This window comes from Mercenaria mercenaria, unplaced genomic scaffold (genome assembly GCF_021730395.1).
Source record: "Mercenaria mercenaria strain notata unplaced genomic scaffold, MADL_Memer_1 contig_3906, whole genome shotgun sequence".
NCBI lineage: Eukaryota > Metazoa > Mollusca > Bivalvia > Venerida > Veneridae > Mercenaria > Mercenaria mercenaria.
The window spans coordinates 60,843-73,966 of NW_026462092.1; the positions used below are offsets into that span (position 1 = coordinate 60,843).

The 13,124-nt window shown below is 33.6% G+C and overlaps 1 protein-coding gene across 1 annotated transcript in view; it reads left to right on the forward strand.

Annotated features, from left to right (window-relative positions):
- Positions 1 to 11,874, forward strand: part of LOC123537974 (proteoglycan 4-like) — a 54,566-nt gene extending 42,692 nt beyond the window's left edge. The window contains exons 4-11 of the mRNA XM_053534688.1: positions 3,108 to 3,226; positions 3,650 to 3,708; positions 3,916 to 4,100; positions 4,717 to 4,903; positions 7,478 to 7,663; positions 10,247 to 10,448; positions 10,848 to 10,967; positions 11,277 to 11,874. Of these exons, the coding sequence (XP_053390663.1) occupies positions 3,108 to 3,226; positions 3,650 to 3,708; positions 3,916 to 4,100; positions 4,717 to 4,903; positions 7,478 to 7,663; positions 10,247 to 10,448; positions 10,848 to 10,967; positions 11,277 to 11,327 (1,109 nt within the window). The 3' untranslated portion in view covers positions 11,328 to 11,874. The remainder of the gene's footprint in view (positions 1 to 3,107; positions 3,227 to 3,649; positions 3,709 to 3,915; positions 4,101 to 4,716; positions 4,904 to 7,477; positions 7,664 to 10,246; positions 10,449 to 10,847; positions 10,968 to 11,276) is intronic.
- Positions 11,875 to 13,124: the final 1,250 nt, after the last annotated feature.

Sequence of the window (13,124 nt, forward strand, 5' to 3'; positions counted from 1 at the left end):
ACACGACGGATGTGTGAAACTGCGTGGAACCTACCTAAGTGTTGCAAACAGTGGCCTCCATCCGAACTTCGTAATCCACTAACATCAAAAACTATGTACAATTCAATTGTTCCTAATACATTATATGTATGTGTGCTTTGGTTTAACTGTACAGAAAACGATATGTTTAAACTTGAAAAAGCGCATCGGTTTTTGTGCGACAGCTATTCAGCAATTTTAAAATTAACATATGTATAGACTTTACACTTGCGTCACTAAATATAAACTCAGTGGACAATGGAACATATAGTGCACTGTAAACATAACGTTCCTAGGACAGCTATGTCGACTGCCATGTAAAAACCTGGCTAAGAGTGTGTTTGTAAACCGTCTAGTCAGTTTTCTGAGGAACGATATACAGTTTCTGGGATTTATACCAGATTTCTACAAACAGAGCAGAGCTCGTTGCAGAATCAGAGGAATTTTTTTTTGTAAACACTGGTGTATTTCCATCGAAAGTAGTTTGGAGAAAGAAATTGAATAGACAAATCATTTCCCCAGCAAAGCAAGAAAGGGCCGAGAAAATATATCGGTACAGAACGTCTGCATTGAGTTATCTGCCTACGGTCGATAACCTGTCTTACCTTTGGTCTCTTGCTTTAACAAAAAAAGATTTTCGTTGCTTGTGTTATATCGCTATTTCTGTAATGTAGGCATTAACTTCAAGCAGGCAGTATCTATTTCAGATATATATGTAGCTAACTGTATCAAAGTACACAGTCTGAAAAAATATTTAAGATATCGTTTTCTGAAAAAAAAAAGAGTTATTTAAGCTGACAAAAATGACCCTGGGTACAATATCTGGAAAAAATGGAGACAACTCCACTAAAATTTTAATGTAGGCTTAGGTGGCTATGTACATAGTACCTTATGCTGACAATACACATTTTACCTTTAAGCACGAAAGAATCATGCATAATTACTGTAAAGCTCAGCATTTTGAAAAGAAAAATGTGTAAAGAGAAAATCATTTAATGCCCTGGGGGAAAGTGTGACATTTTTATGGTGGAATTTGTCAACAAACAGACCCGAAATATGAGAAAATCAAAGAAAACAATTTCAGGACTGTCAGATGTATGACTGTGTTATCCTCATTGCAGGTAACATAAATAGCTTACTTTTCCATTGCACTTAGATAACATTGACAGGATTATAATTGACAAACGGTGTTTACTCAACAATTTCACTCTGTTACCAGACTGTCTCCCTTGCGTAAAGAGGACTTAGGGTAAGTCTATATGTAATGGGTAAAGTTCTATCGAGGAAATTTAACAAACACTGTCAAGAATGCTTTATCTTATGTGAAAATCTGATAAATCATATGATGAACTTCTGTCAGGCAGCATATACAGTACGAAAGTCACTGTGGAGCTATATCATAAACGTTCGCGGAATTGTTTGCTACAACGAATGGATATTATTTACACGTGATAAACAAACTAGGTTAGAATAGATGTTATGTTTTATAACTGTTTGATTAAATGCATTGGATGGTAAATATTCGACCCTATAGGGAAGAGCTTATTAAAATGTGATTTCCTTTTAGTGACCATCTCCTGCACTCAAGTGGAACCATTTGGAAAAATAAAACAGTTCTACATAAGAATAATATGAAATAAATCAGTTGTATGTCAATGAGGTTCTAACGCAAAAATGTAAAAATTAAAACATTCCCAAGCAGAGAGTAGTAGACGTACCAATTAATAAATTGAGAGAAAAACTTTGTAAGTCTTTCTATAGATACTGATATTCATATTTACAAACTACGCTGAAGTGGCCAGATGAGAGTATGACACAAAACGTTTGCTGATGGAACCGTCACTTTCTTTAATGAGGGAACGGTAAAACTTCACATTTAACTGACTGTAATAGTACGTTCTTATGAACACTACATGTACAGGGATATAGTAATGGTATGTCCATCAATGATAGGTTTTCTTCGTGAAAAGTCATTGCCCATTACGTCTTGATTTTATCAATCATTGTTCCCCGTCGCCTGGACTAGGGGATAGCATATAAAAGGAGACGTGGGTAGTGTAAAAGGCTAGTAATCATAATCCATAAAAAGCAAACACTACGGAGGTAATTGTGATACACTGAGGAAGGAAGGTTCGTGTGAAAACGTCATGTATCATATAAACGACGGTATCTACATGCAGCAGTGAACCCAAATTTATTGCGCTGCGTCCCTTGAATATCTAAATTTATCATCTTAACGCTAAGCACCAAGAGAGTGAGCTACTTGTTTCATTTTTAATCTCTATGGTATGGGTATAACGTGACCAGGGAGCGAACCCACGGCCTCCGGCACTCGAATACAGCGCTGCACCACATTGCTACCGAGACAATATCAGAAAGAAGAAGATATTATTAGCAACACTCACAGGCACTTTACAAGGTGTTTATAACCTCTTTTATGAAACAAAAAAACAAAACTACTAAAAGAATGTCGGATCAAATAAAAGCAGATACAATGTACGGAAGTTATATCAAAATAGTTCTGTCTGGTACCTAAAAAATCTTCAGTGATTTAGTCGTTAAAGTTTTTATGAGAAACTACACAGAACATTGGAGGACTCATTTTGGCTTTACTTTTGATTGATTTGCAAATGATGTTTTCTTTATTGTCGCTTCAAATATTATCACCGCTTTGCAACTGCATCAACTAAATTCAGCAAAAATGATAACAAATACATCTGAAAAACGAAATTTAAGTAGAATTGTAAACAACTCGGAGCGCTTTGAAACAACGGCGGTCTGGCGCGCTAAATACAAGTACTCGCAATGATCATCGTACATCAGAGATTTCGACGAATATGTAACTTTTTTGTGATGTCGTTCAAATGTTGAAACAAGTCAAACATTAGGATCGCCCATCGTTCTATCTTACATGTAAAATGTTTGCAATAATTTTGGTAGTTAACGATAATGCTGATTCTTTAAATGGACTACTTGTATTTTAGTGCTATGTCTTAGTTTAAGTTCATTATTATGGGAAATATGCAGTGCTAAACATTTGAATTAAGAAAAAATCTTGTTTATGTGTTCATGTGCTATTTACTTTTCAGATTCTCTGAACATAAAAATTGACTTGGAAATAAAACTAGATAAAGCAAATTTTAATGACAGTTTAAAAGATAAATCGTCAGAACATTACAAACATTACGAAGCAGCTTTCAAGAAAAGGGTATGATTTTTTGCTTTTAGTTCTTGAGAATGTAAGCTAAAACATATTATAATTAACAATTATAATTAACTTTAAACGTGTTTCTATGTTTTAATACATAATAAAGAATGAAATGCATATTATGTCAGTAAACTAAAGACGTCCCAGTGTTATTATTATTTTATTTTGCTCTGTTTCTCAGCGAGGGTCTCGTTGCATATTAAATATTGATTAATTATTGACCACATATTTCTACATGCATACTGAAAAGTATTTAATGTTAATTCGTTTATACATCTTTTTTATTTAATATACATGTGGACGTTTGTATATTTGTAATATACATGTAGACGTTTGCATATTTGTTATATGCATGTAAACGTTTGTTTATTTGTATCTGGTTGTTACTAATAATAGTATATCAATTGTATTTTTGCAATTTAGCTCCATGACCAGTACAAAAATATCGAAGGTTTTGATCACGTGCGCATCAATGGATTCAGGTAAATATTGATTATATGTTTTTTTCTCAACCGTCGCGTTAAAATGTTTATCTAGTTGTCTAGTTATGCTGTCCCTACAGTACATTTCATACAAACGGCATTTAAATATACAATGTATTCATTTCCAGCAAATTTCAAAACTTTGTCTGTAAAAGCACATGACATGCAATATAATGTTGATAATGTATATGCTGCATTGGTTTTCAGAAATGGTAGTATTGTATGCAACTATACCATCGTTATGAAAGCTGACACGAATATCTCTTCCGTACAAAATGACATCGTAGATCAGTCAAAATCATTACGAAACATGACACTAAATATAGAAGGAGAGAAAACAGCCTTTTCTTTGACGATGAATATTTCAACAGTGAACACAATCATTGCACAAGGTAACAATTTTACCAGATACTTCAATGTTTCAAATTGGTAGAACTCGCGACGGTTCGTGGGCTTTCAAGACATGGCACATGATTGAAACGGGTTCAACCTTTGCATATGTACTCAAACTTCTCTTACCATGCTTCGCAAATCAGAAGTGACATTTAAGTAGTTTGAACTTACTGGGAACAGAGAACCTACATTCTCTGAAAAATGTGTTGACTTTTGCACATTACAACTTATAACAGATTATAACGCTTAAATGAGAATAATGATAGGGAAAAAATAGATCTACAAATATCTGTAAAATATGCTTACATTTTTTTGATGTTGTAATAAAACATTATTCTATCAATATTTCTCAAAAGAAAATACACTGATGTAGCTTATACATAACGGTTGTTGTTAAACAGAGTCTTGATAACTAAATTCAAAGTATTAAAATCATTCTCATTAACTGTCATTCTCCTTTCTTTTATTAAATATTTATGAACTATTCCAAAATATGTATGACATCCTGTTTTATGAATTTGAGTATTCTTTGACTCTGGTATTATAAACATGTTTTTATTTATTGAAATTCCACGAGTAAATTAACATATTTACCATTTCTTGTACGACAAACAGTGGTAAAAGATCAGAGTAAGAATATTTGCAAACTCCTTGACAAACCATGTGACGCAAGTAAAGACTGTGAATCTTCAAGAAATGCAATAAAATGTGTACATAAATGCGAGCAATCACGATATAAAGATAAATGCTTTAATGGTGGAACTTGTTATTTCGACATACGGCTAAAAGAACCTACATGCAAGTAAGTTTATTTGTGGATACAGCTGTATGGCTTCTTATTGCTAGACATATCTCAGATATATTATTCATTCTAACACGACCAGTGAATAACCTACGAGGGGTGTTCCAAAAGTAATGTCACTTGCATCGGTTCTCCTATACTGCAAATGTTCTGATCATTTTAACTTGCTCTGTCCTTCAAAATACTCTCCGTCAGCCTGAATACATCTTTTGAGCCGGTCAGTCCTCTTTGGAAGCATTGTTCATACTCTTCTATGGGAACACCCATCAGATACTGATAAACAGCAGATCCAAGGGCATTTCTCGATTTATATCTCTTTCCAGACAGATGATATTTAAGTTTGAGAAACAGAAAATAGTCGCAGGGGGGGCAGGTCTGGCGAAAACGGAGGGTGTGGAAGGACGGTAACCTTCTCTGTCTCCAAAAACTCGGTCACAGTGCGTGCCTTGTGAGCGGGTGCATTATCATGCGAAAGTCGGAGGTACTTAAGTCCTGTTTTGGGGCGGCGACTTTTGTAGTAGTTCTTCAATTTTCTTAGAACAACTTTTTTATAGAATTTTCCTATGACCGTACTGCCTTTTGGTACCGGAATTTAAATGGTTGGACCCTTATGAGTGAAAAAATACATACAAAACCTTCTTCGCCGTTCGTATTCGTTTGGCAATACTTGGGCGTCTCGCATTTTTGGTGACCCAAATTCGGTTGGAATACTTCCGCGTTGGTTCAAAATAATAAAACCAGGTTTCATTACCAGTAACTATATTATCAAAAACCTTTTTGCTGTATTTTAGGTACATGTTCTGAAGTTTTTTTGCCATTGTTACACGGGTCTTCTTTTGTTCATCTGTTAACAAATGGGGTATCCATCTTGTATTTTTTTAAGTTTTAGGTGTTTCTTCAAAATTCCATGAACTCGTGCTAACGACAAGTTTGTCATTTGGGCCAGTTGCCTTAAGGTGAATCGGGCATCCTTTTTTAGCAAATTGAGGATTTTTCGATGTTACCTTTCGACGTAGTTGTTGTAGGACGATCTGTGCGAGCAGCATCTTTGAGTTGCTGCTGTCCGGTTTTAAGTTTAGCTACCCACCTACAAATAGTCCTGTGAGACATTTGACCCTCCCCATAAATGTCGCACACCTCACGGTGAATATCTACAAGCTTCATGCCGAGTAGCGACCTACCTTTTATGTAGGCCCTAATTTCAAGCACATTTTCAGCTCTTTTCCCAGTCATTTTGTGTAAAGTGTAATGAATACGCTATAAAGCAATGTACACTGTACCAAGGTCAGTGAACGTGTGAGCGCGATATTTACCTATGTTACGATTCAGTGATCATTCTATCGACACGAGGTGGTTTTGTGTACACATGACACGATTTCCGCGAAATAAAACACAAATGACATTATTTTTGGAACATTCCTCGTACGTACATGCAGAGCAAAATCTGGTTATTCTGCAATAAATTTTTCGGGTGAAAAATCGTCATCCGATCCAGGTGTGTAGCACGGTCGTAAAAAGTAGTTACCATTTTTTCTAACTCTGTTGATACTAGTATTTCGTGTTAGAATAGAAATAAAAAGTTCCCAAGTGTGACTTATCGTATAATAATCCTAGCTTTTCGTTCTTATGCGAAACAATATATGACTCTAGCCTACGGCCTTCGTGATATATTCTTACGCATAAGAACTCAAAACACGGGTTATTCTACGATAAACCAAACATAGGAACTTATTATTCCTTAATTAACACAATGTGAAAGAATGTGCAACTCTACATAACAATAATGCATGCATTCGGAATGTCCAATAATGGAGTAAAAATTCATAATGAAAACATGACCAAATACTACATAATTATAGTTTGTGTATACATAAAAATTAACATGTTTACTTGTATAGATTGTACTTTGCATTAAGCCCGCCCGCTTAGCTCAGTAGGTAAGAACGTTGGTCTACGGATCGCGGGGTCGTGAGTTCGATCCTCGGGCGGGGCGTATGTTCTCCGTGACTATTTGATAAACGACATTGTGTCTGTCATTAGTCCTCAACCTCTGATTCATGTGGGGATGTTGGCAGTTACTTGCGGAGAACAGGTTTGTACTGGTACAGAATCCAGGAAAACTGGTTAGGTGAACTGCCCGCCGTTACATAACTGAAATACTGTTGAAAAATGGCGTTAAACCCCCCAAAAAAAACAAACAAAACTTTGCATTAGGTTAAAATAGTACGCGCTATATACATGTATTGCTGAAAAAGTATAAACATGGGTGCTACCACTATAACAAATAGGTTTTATTTTTTATGTAGTCGGCTATTACATTTTGTACTCACGAATGTAGCTCTACAAATGCATTTAATTTATATATCAAGTAAAGGTAAATATATTTGAGGAGGATTTAACACATTTGAAATAAATGTCTAAATATAAAATATTTACTGAAAGATAGCCATTGGATATTTATAATATATCGATAGTGTAACTGTGTAAGACTATTATATAAAATGAACTTTAAATACTACTAATATTATCTCGAACATAGCATATGTATAGTCCCATTTTTTCTATCATTTTCAGATGTAAAAGCGACGACAGTGATTACGTATATTATGGGCCTACCTGCATAAAGAAAACCGAAAATCTTGCCTTGGCTAAAAGTGATATCATTGGAATAGGAGCTGGGTGCGGAGGAGGTGTGTTGCTGATACTTATTGTTGTGATTGTTGTTTTATTGAGAAGAAATGGAAAGGGACATAAACAAAGGTATATATTAAGATCACAAGATATATTTGTTTGCCGCACAAAAAAAAGCTGAATGCATTTTAATCGATAATAAATAATATAGCCCAGAGAATCTATTAAGCGAGTGCCACTTAAGCTCCGAAAATGATTTATTTATGGTTTAAACCGTCTTACTAAAACATTTTAGATAATGCTATATCTATTTTAGAAATTTATAATTCAAGGTGATGTCACGTTTTGAATTTCCGGTGAATAACAAAAAAGCAAAGAATATTCAGTTCTTTCCAAAAACCGTTATGTTGTGATTCAACCAAATAGTTTCCTTTGTCTACCAGAAAGGGGCAATTCTTATATCTTGATATTGAGATTTGGTACCTTTATAACAGACAATACAGTTTTTAACTAAAATGATAGAAATTCATACGTGACTTCGGTGAGCTCAACAAAGCAATTTCAAGCCCAAATTATTATTAATGTGAAATGTAATGTAAGTTACACAGTACAATATCCGACCACGATACTTACAAAAACAATGCATCTGCAGAATAGAGAGATAAAAAATGATTTTGACAGCTCATGAAAACTAATGACAAATTTTGACAGGTATATGATGACCCATGACCTAATTAAATGTTTTCTGTTATTTCTAACTTCCAGTTTGATTTTCATAAAATTGGATATTCTATATTGTAGCTTACAATTCATAAATTAAAACAGTAAAAGAATATATTGTTATCTCACTTTCGTTTTGTCTATCCATGTCACGTACGAATTCCTATTGTTTCAGTCATTTGTCACTAAATAGAGCAACTCACTGTGTTGCAATTGTACAGACACATCCTTTTTTCACATAGATATTGAGGATTTATCTAATGAGCACATGTATTAGAGACACAATTTTAATACCGATGGTGTATTGCAATAATGCTAAACTATCTCGGCCGACACCAAACGATATTCTGTAACTCTGACAACATAAATATCGTAAAGCCAATAAGTAATACCAGTTTTTCAAGAAATTATTCGACATTATAGTCTCACTCAAGTGGGCAATAGCCCAACATACAAAAATCAATTAAAGACTTTTTCTCATAGTTGGTCTAAACCAAATAGAAACATATCGTTGCATATTGGAGTGTATCAAAGACTTTGTCCATACTTTAAACTCAGTATGAGCAGACGACCTCTTTTGGAATAATATCCGCGCTTCAACAGTTTAAATGTAAGACGAAATTGAATGATTATAGCATGTTAAGTATGTATTATCATTTTTGTCTATGGTTAAGAATTTGTTCATAATCTGTAAGCTTGAAAATCTTTAGTTTCTAAGACAAATAAGAGAAGAAAAAGCACAGGTCGTGGAACTCGTTTTGATTTTATATGGCATTTTCTTCCCCCTCTGTTTAAGCATTTCTGAAATTTTGCAAAATTGAAAAAAATGCAGGTTCTTTATGAACATATGATATCCCACTAAATATTATAGGGACTTCAGGTCTTATTGGTTTTTGTGAATGCAAGGTGATATCAGTATTATATAAGCATAATTGTCCCTAACAAATGTCTTTCATTTTTACATGCTAACATAATTACCCCACCTACTTTATTTTAAATGGAATAAACGTAATACAAATCTACAAAAAAAGTCTTAAGATTTTAAAAATAGTTTGCACCTTTAATGACACCCAAAATGCTTCAAAACGGAAAGAAAAAAGTTAGGGTCACCGTGCATTTTAGATATTTATTAAGAAAAAAAGGTTTAAAAACTGGTCAATTTTGTATCTTTAGTTTTTTTTTTTTTTTTTGCTGTTTTAATTTATATTTCCTAGAACATACAAAGTGCATGTTGAAAACTTATATTTCAGTTGAAGCTTATCATAATTGTTATATATCAAAACCAAATCTGATCTATTTTCACAGATATTTGAAATTACCGACCCTTAACCCATTGTACACCTTACATCAAATCTAGGCAAATATCAGTCAGAAAAATATCAAAACCAAATCTGATCTATTTTCATAGATATTTAAAATTACCGACCATTACCCCATTGTACTCCTTACATCAAATTAAGGCAAATATCAGTCAGAAAAATATCAAAACAAAATCTGATCTATTTTCATAGATATTCGAAATTACCGACCATTACCCCATTGTACTCCTTACATCAATTTTAGGTAAATATCAGTCAGAAAAATATCAAAGCCAAATCTGATCTATTTTCATAGATATTTGAAATTACCGACCCGTACCCCATTGTACACCTTACATCAAATTTAGGCAAATGCCAGCCAAAATAAAGGATGATAAAGTCACAACAAGTAGAATGTCTTTGGTAAAATGGCACATTATTAGCCATATTTTAATTATTTAGCATTACGTTTCATACTCAGGTATGAGATCCTGGATATTGTAGTTCATTTTTTGTAATTATATTAAAAAATCCTTTATCTCGATCCCCTTTGAATACCACTGGACTACCGGACCACCTGCTTTATAATGTAAATGCAAAACGATATGATATATATTTGTATATAATCTGCAGTTTATAAATTGAAATGAAGAAAAAGTATAAACACTGAATTAAAACAAGAAGTTTCTTTTAGCGAACCAAAGGCAGATTATTCAAAATCTGTAAGCATGGACGACCTTCGTTTCGACAAGATGGACGATTCACGTTCATCAAATGGTTTCTTTCATCGTTCGGGTGGACGTGCACGTGAAAATCAGTACGAGTCGGGACTACCTGACACAAAATATGTACAGGGACGGGAGCATAAAGTGATGAAAGACAGAACAGGAGAAGAGGTACTAAATGTTCTAAATTCAATTTGAAGATAACCAGTCTAAAATTCAGTTCCAAACAACAGCACACTAATGTATACATACGTGATCTATCATTTAAAACAATAACACCATACATGAAAGGTATTGATAAAAAGTTTCAGGCAAAATTAAATAGTAAACATGATAAATCTAATCGGCAGGAAATTGTTTGAAGATCAAACAGACGTTCAAAAGTTGATCTAGTACACCTGCATTTCTGTCTCTCCCTCTCTAAAGTCAAAATAATGATTATACCTGTTAAAATAGCTTAAATATTAATATAAAGTTTGCTAGTTTGCATAGAAGAACTGAATTATAATGAGCGAATAAACATATATTTCTGTTAACTTTCACTTATTTTTGAGTATCTTTACTTTACAGACTTACATTTATCAGCCTTCAAATTATATTAGTCCTGTGTCAAGGTCACGGAATGGATCGACATACAGCCACACTACATCTGTCCCGTCTGTTTATGACTACATTGACACGGAATCAAAGGTATCATATACAACAGAAAAAAATAAAATTAGTTAGTAAATTAGTCTGATATATTATGCGCAAAAGTTTAGTTATTCTGCAATTTCGTTCAATTGAGCTATTTCATTTGATATCGAATATGTGTGACTTCCTAATTTGAATCACCTGAATGTCATGTCAGTCACATTGCAAGTGCTGTTAGAATTTGTACATTTCTAGAATGAAGTACCAAAACGACCTTACTGGAAACAGCACAGTTTTATAGGAAACAAATTTAATGCGACTGCTTAATATATAATTAATGCCAGCTACCCCTCATTTACATTTCAGTTTGAAATTCAACGGCCAAACATTCGTCTCGGACATATGAACAAATATTAGTAGAAGCTGACAGTCGTCTATCACTATCGCTTCATTCTGTGAAAGACTGGGGGAAGGAAGCCAATAAAAATCCAATATTCAATTCTATTAGCTGGTAGAGTACTTGAGTTCTTCCACAACAGAACAACAGAATGTGTCGTGATTCTGTTTTAATTTTGTGTTAATAGACATAAGGCGAGTTACTAGCGTGCTGTATCTACACAGTTTTTAAGAAAATCAGCAAACTGACTACAAAAATAAACATGTATATTGATATGGTTATGTAAAATCCAGTTTGATTTATTAATATCATAATGCTAAATTAATTGTCATATGTTTTTGTAAATGCATCTTTAGTGACACATTAAATTTTCATACTGTGTGTATTGATACAAATTTGTCAGTATGTAGAATAGTATAGCTTACACATTGAGCTATTTATATAAGCAGACATATTTTGAATACTTATATACTAGACACAGTGGAGTAACTGTTCATGTTATTGAATATGAAACTAAAGCATAATATATCTTTAACTGAACTTGTAAAAGCGCAATACCTCTTACAAGTCATTCTTATGAGAAGATTTAGTTATCTTTATTTTAATATAATACTTTGAGATGTTTTTCTTTGGAATACAGAGAATCGAAAAATATGTATATAATGTGACAATCACTATTATTACATGACTCAATACATAAATCGCTGGTCCATCGGTTTTGATATATTGCCGGTACATATTCAACACGTGTTTGTTCGGCTAATACATCAAAAAATTCAAAATGAAACTGAAAATGAACTTCGTTTGTCCTGTAATAAAACTCATATTGAATGATTGTTGGTCAATAGTCAAAATTATTATAGGACTCGTTATATAATTCGCCAGCCCAGAGTTTTTGCGAATGACCGGGCTGTAGTTCAACACTAAATTTTGCTGGACTAAAGAAGAAGAATACGAAATATTATTTTTATGTCATGTTATTGAACACTTATTAAATGAATTTGGTTCTCAATCAATGGTTTTGATTATTGACCGGAAAGCCATTCAATATGTATATACTATAGAGCCTCGGTCCTTTGGACCTCGGGCAGTGATTTTGCCTATTGTCATTAAATAAATGTATGTCACAAAGAATAAATTTTCAAATTAATGTTTAAGATATTTTCTATATTAATCGGAGAGTTTCATATAATATGTAAGTGATGTTTATTTTGTAATACACGCTGTAACAAAGTTTTTATTTTCATTTTATTGTAACTAATTTTGTTTTTATAACAATGCCCCGCTGAATAAAAATTGTAGTATAGGTATCCCTTTTGTCAAAATAGAGGATTTTATACTGTTGAAATATTTGTACTGAAATGTGTGCATGTCCTCTTTTGAAGAAATGGGGTGTATTGTTTGATCAAGTTGGTCTGTCGGCTGGTCGGTCCGTCCAACTGTTCAGATCTATAACTGGAAAAACATTTGATATACAGTAGTCAGACTTTACAGGATAATAGTCTGTGGTTAGTAGATGATCATTATTGTTCTTTTGCGTCAGTACATCATAGGCCAGGTCCAAGTGACATTTAGAACGAAATTAGTTACTTCTTTATATCTAAAGGCAGTTTGACCTTACAGTTGTCAAACAGCACGACCGACCGACGTTGGCTAGTGGACTAACCTTATTGTTTTGGTTAACAGTAGGTCAAGGTCACACTGAAAATAGTGTCCACTCAATATCTAGAAAACTCTTGACCCTACAGTAGCGAGACTTCACGTGATGACTGCCTGTATTCAGTAGATGACCTCTCAGTAGGTCAAAGGTCATATTG